At 44.4% G+C, this 18899-nt stretch overlaps 8 protein-coding genes across 8 annotated transcripts; 3 read left to right on the top strand and 5 right to left on the bottom strand.

The window, feature by feature from the left end:
* Nucleotides 1-121: 121 nt before the first annotated feature.
* LACBIDRAFT_326622 (uncharacterized protein) lies at nucleotides 122-2721 on the bottom strand (the record flags this gene model as incomplete). The annotated part of the gene is made up of 9 exons (XM_001880253.1): nucleotides 122-200; nucleotides 248-1226; nucleotides 1249-1452; nucleotides 1505-1632; nucleotides 1675-1803; nucleotides 1853-1969; nucleotides 2189-2247; nucleotides 2308-2629; nucleotides 2681-2721. The coding sequence occupies 9 exons, from the start codon at nucleotides 2719-2721 to the stop codon at nucleotides 122-124; spliced, it is 2058 nt and encodes a 685-aa protein (XP_001880288.1).
* Nucleotides 2722-2957: 236 nt separating this feature from the next.
* LACBIDRAFT_326621 (uncharacterized protein) lies at nucleotides 2958-3553 on the top strand (the record flags this gene model as incomplete). Its single annotated transcript, XM_001880488.1, has 2 exons — nucleotides 2958-3033; nucleotides 3090-3553. 2 exons carry the CDS (start codon nucleotides 2958-2960, stop codon nucleotides 3551-3553), a joined length of 540 nt encoding a protein of 179 aa, XP_001880523.1.
* A 2606-nt stretch (nucleotides 3554-6159) lies between these two features.
* LACBIDRAFT_326620 (uncharacterized protein) lies at nucleotides 6160-7441 on the bottom strand (the record flags this gene model as incomplete). The annotated part of the gene is made up of 6 exons (XM_001880252.1): nucleotides 6160-6225; nucleotides 6375-6395; nucleotides 6429-6499; nucleotides 6872-6919; nucleotides 7049-7083; nucleotides 7113-7441. The coding sequence occupies 6 exons, from the start codon at nucleotides 7439-7441 to the stop codon at nucleotides 6160-6162; spliced, it is 570 nt and encodes a 189-aa protein (XP_001880287.1).
* Nucleotides 7442-9534: 2093 nt separating this feature from the next.
* On the bottom strand, nucleotides 9535-9787 carry LACBIDRAFT_296613 (uncharacterized protein; the record flags this gene model as incomplete). Its single annotated transcript, XM_001880251.1, has 2 exons — nucleotides 9535-9658; nucleotides 9720-9787. 2 exons carry the CDS (start codon nucleotides 9785-9787, stop codon nucleotides 9535-9537), a joined length of 192 nt encoding a protein of 63 aa, XP_001880286.1.
* A 1155-nt stretch (nucleotides 9788-10942) lies between these two features.
* Nucleotides 10943-11297, bottom strand: LACBIDRAFT_296612 (uncharacterized protein; the record flags this gene model as incomplete). The annotated part of the gene is made up of 3 exons (XM_001880250.1): nucleotides 10943-10999; nucleotides 11047-11240; nucleotides 11285-11297. The coding sequence occupies 3 exons, from the start codon at nucleotides 11295-11297 to the stop codon at nucleotides 10943-10945; spliced, it is 264 nt and encodes an 87-aa protein (XP_001880285.1).
* Nucleotides 11298-11409: 112 nt separating this feature from the next.
* On the top strand, nucleotides 11410-11615 carry LACBIDRAFT_296611 (uncharacterized protein; the record flags this gene model as incomplete). Its single annotated transcript, XM_001880487.1, has 2 exons — nucleotides 11410-11438; nucleotides 11495-11615. 2 exons carry the CDS (start codon nucleotides 11410-11412, stop codon nucleotides 11613-11615), a joined length of 150 nt encoding a protein of 49 aa, XP_001880522.1.
* A 4074-nt stretch (nucleotides 11616-15689) lies between these two features.
* LACBIDRAFT_326619 (uncharacterized protein) lies at nucleotides 15690-17956 on the bottom strand (the record flags this gene model as incomplete). The annotated part of the gene is made up of 6 exons (XM_001880249.1): nucleotides 15690-16181; nucleotides 16235-16458; nucleotides 16531-16658; nucleotides 16709-17289; nucleotides 17339-17486; nucleotides 17598-17956. The coding sequence occupies 6 exons, from the start codon at nucleotides 17954-17956 to the stop codon at nucleotides 15690-15692; spliced, it is 1932 nt and encodes a 643-aa protein (XP_001880284.1).
* Nucleotides 17957-18220: 264 nt separating this feature from the next.
* Nucleotides 18221-18787, top strand: LACBIDRAFT_326618 (uncharacterized protein; the record flags this gene model as incomplete). Its single annotated transcript, XM_001880486.1, has 1 exon — nucleotides 18221-18787. The coding sequence occupies one exon, from the start codon at nucleotides 18221-18223 to the stop codon at nucleotides 18785-18787; it is 567 nt and encodes a 188-aa protein (XP_001880521.1).
* Between the last annotated feature and the right edge of the window lie 112 nt (nucleotides 18788-18899).

Below are 18899 nucleotides of genomic sequence, written 5' to 3'. Positions count from 1 at the left end.
AGAAATACAAGAAATACAAGACACAAACAGTACAGAACGAGACAAGAAATACACAATGAGAGCCTACGAACACATTTTCAGGACCCTAACTACCATGGCAGATCAACATCATATAGAATAGCTATTTGCGTCGCTGCTTTGTGGTTGGTGTTGTGGCTGCTGATGGCGAGGCGCGCTCAGCGCCCTGAGGTTTCGGGAGGCTGGACGGCGTGTGAGTTAATGTCAGAGGAAATATAGCAAAACATACCTGGTAGTAGAGACGAGATTGACGAGAACCCAGTGAACATCGGCCACCGCAGCCGTCCAACCCGCACTCTCTCCTTGGCGGCCATTCAAAGCTGCGCCCCACCACACCAAGCAGGATAGAACGGTCAAAAACTCGTTCTGGCCATGCTTATCGATGCTTGCCCACCCACCCTCACCATTGGCCACTTCATGGTGTGTGGCCGTCAGTGGACCTTCCACCTCAGCGACGGACCGCCAATTCAGCTGGAGGCCCTTCCACCAGTTCCACCAACCCACTTCAAACAATGGGATGCTCTTGATTGGTGGCGCTGACTTGCGGCCACGACCAACCCAATATGCCACCTCCGGCGGTCGGTTGTCGACTTTGAATCCGGCGTTCGGTGATCCAACTGCGAAGTTGGCTATTTTTTCGAAGTCCACATAGATCCGAATGGTGCTTGCTAGTTCTGCACTGAGGTAGGTTAACGATAAGCCTGTATATGCTTTCTTAAACCAGGCAGGCCAACTCGAATCAATAGGAAGTGGGGGTTTGGGAAGTGGCTGTAGTGCGACGAGGGGCGGTGGCGAAGGATGAGCAGATGGTTGGCAGATGAGTGCTGGCACTGGCATAGGCGTCGTTGATTGAGTGGGTTGGGATGGTGAGGTAGAGCCATGACCAAGGGCAGCCCTTGTTAGGCCAGACGATGGCGTGCTAGGAGGTACAAGGGGCGAACGTGACACAGGTGGTGCGCGATGAGGCGCGATGGGGGGATGAGGCCCAGCTTGTTCTCGAGCTGCTCCAGGAGCGGCTACCATTGACACATCTGTCAATGTTGAATGTTCTTCGGATGTGATGGTGATCGTATTGCGGGTCTTCAACCTGTTGCTGTGTCTCGTGGCCAACGGTTCCTCACTGTTGTCAGGACCTTCATTCGCCTGATCTTCGTTCTCTTCCTCCTCCTCGTCCCCGCCATTCTCGTCATCGCCCTCATCCTCGTCCTCTTCATCGTCATCATCAGATACTACTGGCCTTCTTCCCATCTTTTGCTTTGACGTTTCGCTTGCGCTTCCCGCCAACGTGTGTGCTTAACTCCGACTCCGAGGCCTTCGATCCGCTGGTGGGTTGAACAGAAGTGGAGCGTGTTTGAGAGGAAATGGATGACAACGCTGTTGGTTGGTCATCTTGGGAATCTTTTGGGATAGCACGTGCCCGTTGCTCCTCTGGCGCTGTAAAAACATTATATCAGTAACGTAGTCACAAAAATCTCAGTGTACATACAATAGCAAGTCTCAAGAAATGAAGTGAACGCATTTGTTACGAGTTTGAAGCCGGCCTTATCCGCGTGGCCCCAGACCTTCGGAACGGCCTGCTTGTCAACCCCGTAGTGCATGCTAGATACACGACGGCTGTTAAATGCCTTAGATCAACAGCAGACTGCACCTACGTACCTGAAGGCATTCAGCTGTCCCTGCATTTTGGGCTCCGGCCCCCCAATGAGCACCGTAATGTGCATTCCAACCGCCTTGCCCACCCCTTCTATCAACGGACCCAAAATACTTGGGAGTGCGTTGAGAACTCTGGTAAAGTTGTCAGCACTCGCACGATAGGCAAAGGAACCAAACGTACGTTTGAGCGTCGGCTGGTTCGAGCAACCTCGGCGCCGAATCCCTGTCCTTGAGGATTTGCTTCGCTTCCTCCCATTCCGAGCGAACGACTTCCGACCATTTCTCCTTTTCGTCATCACTGAGTTTTTCGAATTCTCGTCATTTGAACTGATTACATTCTTTGACGCGATTCTTCTCAAGTCCGTTTGTGGCCTCAAACTCCGTGTCAAACTCGGCTTTCAATGATTGGAAATTGTCTTTGCCCCAGGCTTCCCAAGCTGCACGGCGTTTAGGAGGGGAAGGCTCGCCGAGTAACCGTTATAGAAGGGTTGCGATCGGATCGTCCTTTTTAGCTGACTTGGATCGAGGCAAGGTGAGAGCGACTTTGTTTCGATGATTATACCACTTATAAATCGTCTAGTGATTTAAAGCATCAGCTTATCAGAGGTGGCGTTGATCGACGAAGGCTATCCATACCTTTTTCATAGCCCCAATAACTTTGCCTTTGTGAGTGGCTTCCTCAGCCGAGAGGATCTCGAACCCATCACCATCAAAGCGGACCGTCGGTAGCTCTCCTGGAAGCGATGTGTGAGGAAGAGACCAGTGAAATTTCACGAAGTAAGCATTGATGATTTTGTCGAGAGCTTGGGTGGACGAGGCATGAGACACAAGACACGCATCTCTGTAGGTATCAAGATGCGAGGCGAGGAACGCTTGACGCTCTCCCTTTGCCCAATTTTTCTGCAAGGTAAGCAGTGGCGCCAGATGATCGATACCCTGTGGCTGTACAGAAACGTTCCTGGAAAACAATCAACGACAAGAACAAAACAAGATCAAGGTTAAACCCTACGCCGACGTTCCCTGACTCTCGTCAACATTACCCGCGTCCATGGTAAACTTTTGGCTCAGAGTGGGTGGAAGGATGGGGATGCAGCTTTTCCACCTTCCCTCTGATTCTCCTGCCTTGAGGTTTTTTTTCACTGTGGGAACGAAGTCCAGAAGCGTGTCTGGCCTCGTATAAAGCTCCATCCATCACCCAAATCTCGCCATCCTTCCAACTCTATCAATCGAGTCTAACGCAATCACCTTTTTACACCGCCTTCCTCCCCATTTTTACCCTGTCCATTATGGCTCAACTGTCAGCAAATGATGTGCCGCCCTCGCCCACCAACGCCGGCACCTCGTCTCCTAACAGTTGCGCTGGTAAGTACTTTGTGACTGAACCACGCAACCCTCTTTCTTACCAATGTTGTTATTAGAAATCGCGGAACTTCTCTCTCGCCTTCAGCTGAACTCCTCGCAGCTACAAGAGCTCTTCGTGGCTCTTACCGATATCGCCACCGGTCTCAACAAGCCTACTGCTCAAGCCACGGACGACACACTCAATGTAATCAACGCCGAAGACGTGCCCCAAGACGTCTCCAGCAGCGACGAAGATACCAAACCCGCGAGTGGTTTACCAACTACCACTGCCCCATCTGCCATTGCGGCTGAGCCTACTATTGAGTCTTCCCTGGCACCATCCAACAGAGTTTGTGACACCGTGCCGGATGGACCATCCATTGTTACCACCAGTCCCTCCGCTGTCACTCCTACGGGCGCAGCCATCGTTGTGGCACCCGCGGCACCTGTCCCCATCGCAGCACCTACCACCACATCCACTACCAGGCTTTTTAACGGGATCAGCTACCAATACCCCGCTGAAGACGCTTCCGGTCCGTAATAGTATAAAAGGAGGACATGTGCAAGCTGAAATGCAAGGAATTATCCCCTGCATTGACCAGCTGTCGCACTCCCAGTAGCATCTGAGGTAGTGGATAAGTTTGTAATCAATTTAAGGACTTTTCTTTGCAGACATAAGTAACGTGTGCCCAGAACCAGTGTGTTAAGTGGGGATCACAAAGCTTTTGTAATGTTGTCTCGTCAAATAGTAAGAGAGCTCTCTACTATTATGAGGAATCCAAGTGAGCATGCTTGAAGAGTCTTTAGGACTAGTTTGGACCAAATCAGAGGCATAATAAAAGCTCAAGGGAGTTACAAAAGTCTACAAAGCACAGTTTCCTTGTCATTTCTTCATATACAGTTAGAACACAATCCCAGAACACCAAGACAGTCCCAATAAAAGCCATTTCCCTTCAAATACTACTAAGTTTCAAATTCTATACTTGTGCCCACACATAAAAACAATACCTTTTGTTCCAAAAAGGTCTACTAGACTTAGACAAGTGATATAAAATATACAAAACCATTTCCCTGAACTTCTATTTAAGTTCTAACAAAACAAGTGTGGGAATTCTATTTACCATATGAACGCAAACTTGAAGCACCGAGCACGTACCTGTGGTGATAAGTGTTTTTAAGGTGTTAGTGTGTGTGTGTTGTTTAGGTGTTCACGCATCTTGTCAGTGCGTCTGTTTGCACTTTCCTCACTCCCTCGTGCCATGGTCTTCTCACCATTCCATATGGAATAACCCCGGGAGGGTAAAGGGAGGATCTGGAGGATGATGAGGATGATATCTTGGATGTTGGAACATCTTGAAATAAGTCAAGGCAGAAGTATTATAGGTAGGTTTGGTGGGAGAAAGATTGGAATGAAGTTTTGATGGGATGGTACAATTTGAGGCTTGGTTATGTTTTGAAATAACAATAAAATTCAATTAGCTAGCTGGTAGGAAATGATCAGTACAATTAGTAGTTAGTTCACATCATTGTAGACTGGTACAATTGCAGAGGTCTTTACCCTCCCCCGCGTAATCCATATGGACTCCAGTGGACTCCAGTGGACTCCAGTGGATTCCAGTCATTCCAGTATATTATTATTTATTATATATGAATACTACTAAAAAGGTGAAAATAGACTATACAATATACAAGCTATACTTACAATTTTATTGATCAATGCACTTCAGTCACCCACTGACAACTGACTATTAGTCTTGCAAACTCCATGAATACTACAGGACTAAATGTCAGGGTGTATATCTATATTGTATATATTCTGGGCTTGTATATCTCCACTTTTACCTAAATATATTTTGTGGTCCAATGTCACACTAAACATATTTCTAGTGTGTCACACACCCCAAAATATATTTCCTATGGCTGGACCCTGAATTGTGACTGTCACAATGTAGAAATATATTTCTTGTCTGGGATGGACTTGGGATATATTTTGCAGCTAGGGTTGACTAAGGATATATTTTTTCAGCCACAAGGGGTGTCTGAACTGACATAAATCATGGTAAAGCATCTCCTGTTAACAATTATTGTCTTAAGTCCATAAAATCTGATCAACAGATGGCCATTTCTAGATTGTGTTCCCTAAGGAAGGTACATACCCTAAAAGGGATAATAACACTGATACACTACAAAAGTCAAATTATATACACACAGAATCTGGTGGAATGCAGCCCCATTCCAGAGGATTCTGGTCCATTCCTGTGGAATCCAGTGGAATGGGCCCATTCCTGCAGGAATATGTAGGGCATCATAAAGTAAAGCATGGAATCCCTTGGAATAGTCCATGGGACAGTCATGGAATGGTATGGAATCCAGAGATATAGTTGGAATGGTCCATATGAATTCCATCCTCATTCCATGGTAGGAATTTATGGAATCTACCCATTCCATGATAGGAATCCATAGAATTTACCTGTTCCATCCTCACTCCATACCATTCAATATGGACATATCAGGGAGTGTAAATTACTGATTCCATTGATTAACCCTGACCCTTTCCTGCTTCATCAATCAACTATAAATGTAACACTGTTGCCTTGTACAGGGGTGTGTGCTATTAGGCAGAGCAGGAACAGGGATTTGTTGGAGCAAGTAACAAACACAAATGAGTCAGTTTTATTAGCAGAAAGTTCAATAGCTGTTTCTCACATTTGAAGGTGATGCAGAGTGAGATGTCATGGGTTGTGTTTGACCTTGGTGGGGTGTGGTATGGAGTGGTGTTGGTGGCCATTGTTGATGTTGGTGGGGGTTGGTATGCCATTGTCAACTGTTGTTGTTGTCCATTGTCATCATTGTGGTCCATTGTCATCATTGTGATCCATTATCATTGTTGCCTGTTGTCATCGTCAATTGTTGTTGTTATTGCCTGTTGCCATTGTTGTTCAATGACAGTTCACATTCTGCAATGATTCAGCAAGTTCCGATGGTTTAGATGAGAAACAAACATTTTTGAACCATTTGTGAACTGTTTGCTGAATCATTCACCCTGGTGCTTGGAAGTCCAGTCTCAAGACTGCAAAAAGACTGCAACTGGACTGGACCAAGACTGCAAAAGACTGGACCTGCAGTCTTGGTCTTGCAGATTTGAGATTAAAAGACCGCAAAAAGACCGGTTAACGTGGACCGGTCTGGTCGGTTAAGACCGGTCTTTTGTACCTACATAATAACCCTTCAAAACGCACCTAAGATCATATTTTTAGGCCAAAAACTGACAAAGATACATATACAATAGTAAAATATTTCATGAAAATAGTAGATGTACCTTGATATTTTTGTAGATACATCAATTCTCAACGGAATTTAACGTTCTTGCACTCGTTTTGAAGCTACAAAGAATCTCAATAAATCTACCAACTCACAATTGCAAATATAATTGCATATGTAGTTGAAAAACTGGTCTTGAACCGGTTGTAACCAGTTTGGACCAAGACTGGTCCAAAGACCGAAAAAGACCGCAGTCTTGCAAAAGACCGGTCCTGGTCTGGTCTTTTGAGGTTTTAGGAATTGTGTGGACCGGTCTGGGTCTCGGTCTTTTCATTTTGGGCCAAAAAACCGGACTGGACTGGACTTTCAAGCACTAATTCACCCTGACTCCCCCTAATACTAAATATGTGAGTCCAAGTCAAAACTCTCATGGTTGCCTAATCAAGTTCACATTGATGCATCAAATCTGTTCGCCTCTGTCTCAACCATGATGCATACACCTGAACTATGGAGGTCAAAACTGAAGATGAGAAAACCTTCAATATCAAAAAGTTTGTTGTTGATATGGCTCTATGCTTTGTGCTTTTAAATAACTTACTGCAGCCTAAGGAGGAATTTGAGGACCGGAAAGGCCACCATTCAGATACTATTAAGGCCGAATTCCATCAGGATGTGAAGGCTCACTGTGCTTTAAAAGGGGAGCCAGAAGACCAGCAAGTGCTGCTTTTCTGCTGTGCTGGCTGTTACACTGTGCTAGCCTTTCTGCTGCACTGACCTTTACACTGCACTGGCCTTGGGCCACCATGTTGCCTGCATACCACATCACACACAACCACTACCACAAATGCAACCTCCCAACAGATGAGTTCCACCACCCAGCAACAGAAATAACCACAAGAACAGTCATAATGACTGGCAAATGACCACCAGCACCCATGAGACTGACAAAGAGCCCATGAGAATGACAAATAGCGCCCATGAGAATGACACAACAACCAGCATCCATGAGAACGAGGAAGTGCTCATAAAAATGTTGGCCAGCACCCATGTGGGTGACAGCCAGTGCCCATGAGGATGACCTGTGGCCACAAGGATGATGAGTACCACCACAAAAACCAGACTGTGCACCTTGTGGCTCCAGAGGCATGAAGGAGCTGGGCCATGACATGAGGGACCAAAAAAGTAGACACTACAGTTCTGCTTCCTGAGCAATGGCAAGGATATGCTTGTTATATACAGATTCAAGATATTGGAAGTTTTCACAAAAAAGAGGTACTATTGTTGAAGGAGTGAAAAGGATGGACGATTTGCTATTGCTGTATAATTTGGTTTTGTTGCAAACTCCTTGAGGAATGCTTGAATGACCAATATCATTCTGCAATGATATCAATGATGAACAAGTGCTTAGGTGCTTACTTTACCCTCTCAGAAACTAATTGTACTGTATTTCTTCATCATTTTGTCCAGCTTGTGGAACATTGGGGGTTTCATGCAAGCACTGCACTTGTGCTCCTTCCAATCTGCTTTCTGGCATGCTGTACTAATTGGTTTATGCTTATCATAATGATCCTTTCATGTAACCTTTGTGAATACTTCAAGTCTAGTATTTGTAACTGCATTGTGATTCTGCATGTTAATTTTGCACATCCAACAAAATGAGGTGTTTGACCCTGGTATATTGCTGCTCAATCATGCAATCAATATATCATTACCAACCCTGATCATTTGTTTGTTCCATTTCTCTTTCAATAGTGACTGAGATTTTGATGCTTCATACTCTCCTACATACATTAACAAGGCCTTGGGGGTTCTCTGTATCCTGGTAAAAATGCCATTGAGTGAGCATCCCCATTGCAGTACATGAAGCCCTCAAAACTGTGTTTGTTGAAGTTTGATTTTGATATATCCAGAGTGGTCTTTTATGTGTTCCTGCTGTATATAAAGCCCCCAAATCCTTGTTTGTTGAAGTTTGCCTTTGATATATCCAGAGTGAACTTTTGTGTGCTGCCACTAAACCGCATTGTCATGAACTTATATGAAGCCATAACATTCTTGAGTTCATCCTCAGACTTGGAAAATGAATTCCCACAAACTTTTTTGATATTGAAGGTTTTCTCATCTTCAGTTTTGACCTCCATAGTTCAGGTGTACACATTGTGGTTGAGACAGAGGTGAACAGATTTGACACGTCAACATGAACTTGATTAGGCAACCATGAGAGTTTTGACTTGGACTCACATATTTAGTATTAGGGGGAGTCAGGGTGAATGATTCAGCAAACAGTTCACAAATGGTTCAAAAATGTTTGTTTCTCGTCTGAACCATGGGAACTTACTGAATCATTGCAGAATGTGAACCATCATTGAATGACAACAGCAACAGGCAACAACAATGATGGATCACAATGACAACAATGGACAACAACAGTTGACAATAGCATACCAACCTCCACCAACAAAATGATGAAGAAATACAGTATGCTGAGAGGGTAAAGTAAGCACCTTTATACTTTCTTTCTGGTCTTCCAGCTCCCCTTTCAAAGCACAATGGAACTTCACATCCTCATGAAATTTGGTCTTGATATCTGAAAAGTGGTTCCAATCACCCAATGGGCCAGCTTGCTGTATTCAAATGGAAAGACTGTCTGGGAGGAACATAGGTGCAACCTGACCATGCCAATACAGTGTGATGGCTGTACTCTTTAAATTCTGAGGTGCTCCAATCCATGAAGATGGATATGACCTTGATGGCAAAGTCTTCAAGGATGTTGGAGATGCTTTCAAGAGGTGCACTGAGTGTGACTATACAATATAGAAGACCTGAAAGACAATATCAAGGTGCTCACTTTACTGTCTCACTTTCTAATTGTTAGGATTGACATAGGACAATAATCAGTGGTTGTAATCATGGCATGATTACTACAGTTCCCATGCTGTATCACATATAGGATGCACTGGGTGAGAATATAACCTCTCAGTTATTCTGCCTTTTGGCTTAGGTGGTCCTTCAGGGACATCTTACAGTGGTATGCAGGACTGAAAACATACATAGGACCAAACTGGACTGAACCACAGTCCAGTCTTTTTCCAGTTGCAGTTGCCCACATTTGTGTTCAGTCCAGTTGCCAGTTGCCATGTTTTTGTAAATATTTAAAAATTAAAAAAGACTGGTTGAAACTGGTCTTTCACCCCATCACATGTTGGACCTTACTTGCAGACATGAGGTCAATCTTCAAATGCCAGGTTGTCATCTCATGAAGGGTTACACATGAGATAAAATGATTGGCCTGTGATGAATGTGATGGACATGTATTCTAGGGTAGTCCCCACTCAAAGCACAGAAGCAAGTGTTTTGAATGTACAGGATGTTTTTGTAAGTGCATTGACTACATCAATGTGGAAATGAACAGTTAACATTTCAAGAAAACAATCTTGTAAGTGACTCACCAGAAATCTCTCATAAAATCCAAAAGTGTGACAAAGTCATCAAGTGAAAGCAGGATCTTGTTGAGCATGTATAGAGTATTTCCTGTGATATCCCATTTCTCAACCAAGGTTACCAAAGTACTGCTGCATTTGTCAAGTTTTTTTATATCAAACTTTAAAGCAACAAGCAACTGTTGAAAAAAATGACTGCCATTAATGAGGATGGGAGGGAGGTTGAAGCACACCCTGCTCAAATTAATAACAACATTCAAAGAAAAATGGATGGGATGGTTAGTTGGCTTGAGTGAGACACCAGCAGCCCTCAAAGCACCCTCAGTCTCTATCAGTAGTCATTTGTATGGGACAACCTGATGTCAACATGAATTGGCTAGGTGGTGGGGAAAGATTCAAATGGTGGGTCTGGCACTCAAGGGCTGAAAATAATGGTACACAAGCAATAGGGTGGGGAAATTGATTGTCATCACTCATGAATATTTGAATTTGCAATAAATTTGCAAGGGCATTGCTAGCCATGTACTTGAGGCTCTGTGAAGAGGCAGTATGGTGAGGACAGTATGTTGTGTGGGGGAAGTGTAAGTCCCATGTCATGTTCAGCAGAAGTTCTCACCACACAGTGTTTCAAGTGAAGTCACCTCTGTCTCACACTTCCAGAGCCACTCAGACCAATGCTACTCAGTTCCGAAGCTTTTCCTTTGGTTTTGTATTGTATTTTGCACTTTGCTGACACTTCTACTGCATGGTAGGCATATCATCTTTGCACATCTGACAAATGAGGTGTTTGAGCCTAAATTTTATTTTTATGGGGTTCAACAATATTGGCCTCATAACAAAAGTAATATGTGATGTTGATGTGTCAACTAGTCAGATGAGTTACAATGGAGTCTAGATTTGCCAAACTGACATAAATCATGGTAAAGCATCTCCTGTTAACAATTATTGTCTTAAGTCCATAAAATCTGATCAACAGATGGCCATTTCTAGATTGTGTTCCCTTGCTCCAGTATTGCAATTCAGTTACCTGTGAATCCCTTCTAGTCATTTTCCCATCCATCTTTGTTCTCCAACTCCAAGTCAGCTTCCTCCTCTTCATCCTTGCCTTTACTACCCTCCCCCTCATCACTCTCATGTTTACCATGCTTTCTTTTAACTCCATGAACTACCTTTTTCTTGTTGGTTTTGCAACCAGCCTCTGAGGAATCCCAAGTTTTGAGTTCTTTGTTGATTCAGCGTTGAAGGGACTTGTCAAACTCAACACATTTCATTTTCCAGAGGTGAAGCACCTACAGAGAATCAATACCACAAGAATAGAAATGAGATAAAAACTCACTTCTTCACCACAGTCAAATGCTGCCTGTATATCACCAGCAGTCACTTTCCCCTTGTACTCTCCTGAATCCCAGACCTCCTCCAGCTGCTCTTCTGTTGGAGTGTGAATGTTATGCTTTTTTTGGGTGAAAATACATAAGCCAACACTGGACCCCCAGCCTTCTTGAAGATCATGTGAGCCCAAGTAGATTTGACCTAGAAGTGAATTTTGAAAGCATAGAAATATAATATAGTGTTACCAAACCTGTTCATTTGTTTGTTCATTACAGACTTGCTATTCAGTGGGCTGGTTATGATAGCAGTTAAAACAGATATCAGCTCAAATGCCTTCACAAAGGAGCAATGTGAGCTTTATTGACTTGACATGAAGGGGCTTTGCCACAATGAAATACTGTAAGTTCTATATTGGTTTTCTGTCTTCTAGCTAATGTGCTCAATGTATGACACAGGTTTGTAGATTCAATGTTAATAAAAAAAGTAGACACTACAGTTCTGCTTCTTGAGCAATGGCAAGGACATACTTGGCGTATACAGATTCAAGGTATTGGAAGTTTGAGGCACTATTGTTGAAGGAGTGAAAAGGATGGACAATTTGCTATTGCTGTATAATTTGGTTTGGTTGCAAACTCCTTGAGGAATGCTTGAATGACCAATATCATTCTGCAATGATATCAATGATGAACAAGTGCCTCCTTTTTGTGAAAACTTCCCATAGAACAGCCATCACATATTGTATAGTCACACTCAGTGCACCTCTTGAAAGCATCTCCAACATCCTTGAAGAGTTTGCCATCAAGGTCATATCCATCTTCATGTATTGGAGCACCTCAGAATTCAAAGAGTACAGCCATCACACTTTATTGGCATGGGAAGGTTGCACCTATGTTCCTCCCAGACAGCCTTTTCATTTGAATACAGCAAGCTGGCCCATTGGGTGATTGGAACCACTTTTCAGATATCAAGACCAAATTTCATGAGGATGTGAAGTTCCATTGTGCTTTGAAAGGGGAGCTGGAAGACCAGAAAGAAAGTATAAAGGTGCTTACTTTACCCTCTCAGTGTATATGTCTTTCTTCATCACTTTGTCCAGCTTGTGGAAAAATGGGGGTTTCCATCCAAGCACTGGACTTGTGCTCCTTCCAATCTGCTTTCTGGCATGCTATACTGATTGGTTTATGCTTATCATAATGATCCTTTTATGTAACCTTTGTTGATACTTCAGGTATAGTATTTCAATCAACTATAAATGTAACACTGTTGCCTTGTACAGGGGTGTGCCATTAGGCAGAGCAGGAACAGAGATTTGTTGGAGCAAGTAACAGTAACATTTTCCATGCCACCCTTTTATTGACTTGCTCAGCAACACAGATGAGTCAGTTTTATTAGCAGAAAGTACAATAGCTGTTTCTCACATTTGAAGGTGATGCAGAGTGAGACAGAGCCAAGGAGGTAACCATATAAAGACATTATTTGTCAGCTTATCCCCTTATATAGTAGAATGGGTCTAGTGGAGGAAAAGAATCTTACTATGGCTTACCCTATAAGGAAATTTTCCTTTTTGGGTTTATAAAATTCCATCATGGCTGCAGGTGACACCCTCAAGTCCTTCTGTTTGTCTCAGGGTGTCTTCCATGAACTTACAGTGGCATCTTGTATTGATAGCTTCATATCACAATTCACAAGCAACTTTTGTTGAATTTTTGTGGACAGCCATTTCAAAAGCCTGTTTCAACCTTTAGCTTTTACTTTTATGACATTGAGAGCTTTGAGCTAACCTAGACTTTGTATAATGGGAGTGCTGATTCAACCGAGACTTTGGGTAATAGAAATGCTCATTCCACCTAGATTTTGATGCATTTAAGTGCTGATTCAACCTGGATTTTGGTGTGTGAAAGTACTGATTCAATCTGAATTTGATCCATGTCCAAGTGTCCTTGTTGACACAGACACATTCTCTACCATATACCATGACCACTGCCTACAGAGGGATTCAGGCACTCACATATGAAGATGACCTCCCATGAACAAAAGACAAGATGAGCCCAAACCAATGTGAGTCCCCAACTCTGTCTCCCCCCTCATGGCCTCTGCTAAGACATGATATATCACTTCAGTCACCCACTGACAACTGACTATTAGTCTTGCAAACTCCATGAATACTACAGGACTAAATGTCAGGGTGTATATCTATATTGTATATATTCTGGGCTTGTATATCTCCACTTTTACCTAAATATATTTCTAGTGTGTCACACACCCCAAAATATATTTCCTATGGCTGGACCCTGAATTGTGACTGTCACAATGTAGAAATATATTTCTTGTCTGGGATGGACTTGGGATATATTTTGCAGCTAGGGTTGACTAAGGATATATTTTTTCAGCCACAAGGGGTGTCTGGGGTGCTATATTTAAGAGAAAAACTTGGGATTTTTTTAATATAGGGGATAGGGGATTTACCTATTATTTTGTAGGCAGAATACCCTCATTGAGATGTTTGTTGACAGATATTTACCAATGGGTCTGACCCATGTGTAGTATATGCATTGATGTGCACACTATTTCCTAATTGGGAAAAGTGTTACACTTTTTTCTGCCACACCTGATGTCAGGCACAGTGTGCATTTGGGTGGGTAACTGTTTCCCATGCTTTTTGGGCCAGAAGAGTTAATGGCTGGCATGGTGTGGTCATTGTTAGTGATGATGTGTGCACTATTTCCTAATTGGGCCATTTCCTAATTAAGAAAGGCATTACACTTTTTTCTGACACACATGATGTCAAGCACAGTGCAATAAAAAACTATGTAGTGTCCGCTTTATTCATTAGAAAATTGTGTAGTGTCCGACTTTTTCATAGAAAATTGTGTAGTGTCTGCTTTTTTCATTACAACACTTTGTAGTGTCCGCTTTTTTCATTACAACACTGTGTAGTGTCCACTTTATTCATTAGAAAACTGTATAGCGTCCGATTTTTTCAATAGAAATGTGTGCAGTGTCCAATTCTTTCATTACAAAACTTTGTTGTTTGCCTTTCTGATATCCTGCAGCTTCCTAGAAATATAGCTTAATGTTTCAGAGAAACTGACTCCAGCCAAAGACCTCTTCATCATTTAGAATCCATACACAAATTGTGTGTTGACTGACCACCAAGTGTTCTAATTGTTCCCTTGGCTAGCTTCAGTCATGTTGTCCAACATTCATTGCATCTCCCTGGGTAGTCATCTCTGTCCATCTTTGTCTGACCATACCCAACCTCAACATGATCTCCTTCAACAACATCTCAGTGATTGATTTGCCAGCTGTTGGGGCTACTGTCAGATGCTGTTCAAGGGGAAAGTTAGGACACTTGATGCTCAGTCAAAACACAACTGGTGTATGAATTCCAGATAATGAAGAGCTGTTTACTGGAGTGACAATATATCAGAAAGGCAGACCACAAAGGTTTCTGATGAAAAAAGTGAATACTGCAGAGTTTTTCTAATGAAAAAAGGGGATACTACACAGAATTGTAATAGAAAAAGCGGACACTACACAATTTTCTAATCAATAAAGGGGACACTACAAAGTGTTATAATGAAAAAAGCGGACACTACAAAGTGTTGTAATGAAAAAAGCAGACACTACACAATTTTCTAATCAATAAAGCGGACACTACACAATTTTCTAATGAATAAAGCAGACACTACAATGTGTTGTAATGAAAAAAGTGGACACTACACAATTTTCTAATCAATAAAGCGGACACTACAAGGTGTTGTAATGAAAAAAGCAGACACTACAAACCAAAGTGATATTATCTAATGAACACCCTGCTGCCATTAACTCTTCTGGCCCAAAAAGCGTGGGAAACAGTTCCCAACCTAATTGTGCACTGTGCTTGACATCATGTGTGTCAGAAAAAAGTGTAATGCCTTTCTTAATTAGGAAATGGCCCAATTAGGATCATCACTAACAATGAGGTCTTTATTGTCCCCCACTGATTCCTGCAGGATTCCTGAGGATTCCTGAGGATTACCAGGACTCTATATTGGCTGATGTGCAAGCCAATTTTTTGAGTCCTGTGGGGGTCCATTCCTGAGGACTGAAGACAGTCCTCAGGATTTTCGGACAGGACTAGTCCCAGGATTGATGCATGTGATGGGTCACATGACCTATGAGCATGTGCTTGGATACATGTGATGCATCCTGTGCACATGTTTGTTGATCATATGTGACATGTCACATCACCTCTCTCTTTCATCACCACCACGACGTCGCCCACCATGACCAGTGTTGTCGTTGACCCGGGTCTGACCCGGTCAGTCAAAGGGTCAGTCAAAAAAGGGGGGTCAAGTCAAGATCCTTGACTGACCTGGGTCAAGCGTTTTCGTGGGATAACGGAAAGCTCAGGCCGACAGGGTGCGCAGACTCGGATTTGGCATACGAAATGAGATTATCTTGTATTTATGAAGTAGCTACCTCAAAGTCAGTTACAGGATCTGTTTCTACACCATTATCTTCCCTCTGCTCCTCATCATACTGTGCAAGTTCCATCTCAAGATTCCTGACACCACCTTTCCAATAGAATGCCAACCCCTTGTCTGAGTTCCCAGCTGAAGCTTCTGGATATAAGAAGAGATCGGCAAGAGCTATCTTCCGAGCACGTCATGGTGGATTGGCTGAGAGAGTTGGGGGAGGTTGGAAAGTGATCGAGTCAAGGAGGGCATCTACATCGGGTATGTCAGCAATGTCAGCTTCAACGGCTTTCTCGACAATTGACTGAATATGATCAATGGGATCTTGTTCTTGCTGCTCCATGGGCGTCGCGGCCGTCTGAGGCTGAGACGTTGTTGGCTCGTCAATTGTTGACAGTGATCGCTTTTTCCGATTCAGTACCAGCCCTGCTTCGACGTGACTGCGATGAAGCGCCATCTTCAGCACGCCCGTCTTGTGAACCTTCTCCGCACCAAGCTTATTGCGTGTTTTTGTGTGTATATTGCCGAAAATGCTGAACGAACGCTCACAACTGGCAGAGTTTGCGATAACGCTCAGTGTGTGAATGGCGAGCTTGGTGAGGGCGTTGCGACCAGATGGTGCCTCATTATGAGGCTGTGTATCGACGCGCTCCCACACAAAGACAAGATCAAGGGGTTTTTTCTTTGTTAGATATGTCAGGATGGCATTGCTGAAAGATGAGACCAGCCACATACCTCTTGTGCGTGCATTTCCGCCATCTGATCTAGGTGCATCTCCCTATCAGAAAACTCCTCCATCCCCTTCGCATAGTCCGTGAATGCCTTCAACAAATCAAGGTCTGCCCTTCGTTTGAAGACCCGCTCAAAGACTCTCTCAACCACACGAAAGAGGGATGACTCCATAACGGCAGCGGGATGGAAAATGCGTTTCCGGATATATGGGTTCAAGAAGACGGCAACTATGAAGATGTCTTGATCTGCTTGGGCCCAGTGCTTTTCCAGGCTTGCGAGGATCTTCTCTCAAGTTGGACCATCAATTGAAGCATTTGTGTAGATGTGGAAGAGGTTCCCGAGGGTGAGAAGGACATGGTCGAGGCGGGTGTGAGAGGCCTGGGTGATATTTGCTGCAATTGCAAGGGGCTCGAGAATAGCCTGGATCCTGTTGTTGTGGGTGAGTTTGTTAATCTCATGGATGTTGCGATGACTTACTTTGCTAGATTAATCCAAAACTGCTCGTCAGCAACTATCTTGAGAATCGCATCGGCTACGGCTTTCGCCTTGTCGTCCTTGCCAGCACAGAGCAACAGAGTGTCATGGTGACGGTAGCTGCAAGATCGCACAGCCGGCTTGACTTTCAGCAGGCGTGAAATCGAGAGATAATGGGCTGTCCATCGGGTGATAACAGGTAGGATGAGGGCCCACCACTTTCCCTGGTACGTGAAGCGTTGTTCATCGTTAACAAGAGCTAATGCTGTGCTGTGAGCCGTGAACCACTTAATAACTTCGAGCGCATCCTTCATGCTTTTGAGGCACTCCTCCTTCAAACCCAAGAAGTCGCCGACAATCAGATTGATCTGATGTGCCCAGCAGACGATAACAAAAAGCCGCAGAAACATCACCCCCAAAAGTCTGCGCATTTTCTTACCATCTGGCCCATTATCAGTACACCACGCAATGATATCCACCCCAAAGTGCACCCTTATGAATTCGATATCCTCCAAAACAAGCTCAAGGAGCCGCTGCCCAGTTTTTGGCTGTCCAGTCATGTCATGTGTGCGAACAAGGTATGGCTATATTTATCAGAACGTAACAAATGCTCAACAATTAAACTAAGCATACCTCGTTTTCGACGCTCATCACAGTCGTCACAACAGAAGTTTTTGCGACGTTCTTCCACCCATCACACTGCCCTGTCGCTAACTTCCCTTCAACCTTGACTTTGATATTCTCCTCGACCTTTTTGACTTGTTCGTTTACGACTCGTCCACTAAGAATCCGACGATCGGGGATGACAACATCATTGGAAAGCCACTTTGAAGAAAAGAGTCAAGTTTGAGGATTGTTTGCTGCGTTCCACGGTACCCCACATGCGACGAACCAATCACAGAGATCACCCTCAAACTGTCCTTGGTTCCGGCTAGGGCTACTTTTCCTCTGCTTTGGTCCTCGAGCGTTCTCATTTTCTGTTGGGAGTGATTGTATCGTGCTTGAGAAGCTTGACTGTGGTGTAAGCAGTGCCGTTTTCTGTGTGTCGTCTTCTTTAACTTTTCGGTCGACTTCAATCTTCACTTCGGGTGGTATATTTTGACACCCTTTCAACAGGTGGGACTTGAGCACGTTCACCTTTCCTACCATAGGTTTGCAATATTTGCACCACGCGTTGAGATGTGTGTGGTTATTCTGGAAATGCGTCCTGTTTCCGTAGAAGTGGTTCCAGAGATGCGACTTTTGGGGCATAGCAACTTGAAAATTTCGGCACTCATGCCCTCTCACTTTTTAGCTATAATGTTCTAGGTACCCGTTTAAAGTCGAATGTCGTTGCTCGCTTGTCCCTACTACATTCCAATCTATTCCCCCTAGCCTAGTTGTATTATGTCATCATAGCCGTTCAACGTGACCTTGACCCACTTGACCTTTCTTGACTGACCAGTCAATTCTTGACTGACCCTTTGACTTGACCTTTATTTTGACGGGGTCAACCGGGTCAAGACAACACTGACCATGACCACCACACAACAGCCCACGACCACCACGACACCATCAATGACGACAACGAAATCGACGTCGACAACAACAACAACCCCCGGCGAGGTCGAGGCGACGAAAACGGACGACCACGTTGCCACGTCAACAGACGACTACGCCCACGGACAACGACACGTGCCCAATGGAACGACCACGTCACCAGACACGGAGGGGAGAGGGTGCCACGTCGCTATCAGCGACGTGGCAACCAAACGACGAACGACGACATCATCGTCGTTCGTCGTCATACAAAGGTTAGTGGCCCCACCCTCTTCCATCCCAACTCACCCCGTTAACGATCACCACGACACGACAACAATGAGGGCCCACAACGAGGAGTGCCCATCCCACCCCGTTGACGATCACCGTCACCCAACGACGATGACACGAAGACAACGAGCGCCCACGAATGACAACCGCCGCCCACGAAAAACGGTCCACGCACCCACCACCATCTGCTCTCCACCCTCCAACCACGACGCCGGCCATCGACAACGCACACCGCCCACCGACGAACCTCACCACACCCCAAACAACGCTTAGCACCCACAAAAAACCACCCAAAACACACGAACGGGACCACCGCCCATGCAAAACAGCTCGCGCACCCACCACCATCCACCCTCTACCCTCTGACCACGACGCCACCCATCAA

This window comes from Laccaria bicolor, genomic scaffold (genome assembly GCF_000143565.1).
Source record: "Laccaria bicolor S238N-H82 LACBIscaffold_10 genomic scaffold, whole genome shotgun sequence".
Lineage (NCBI taxonomy): Eukaryota > Fungi > Basidiomycota > Agaricomycetes > Agaricales > Hydnangiaceae > Laccaria > Laccaria bicolor.
Note: the sequence above shows the minus strand (reverse complement) of the source record. Positions and strands in the feature narration are given on the sequence as shown.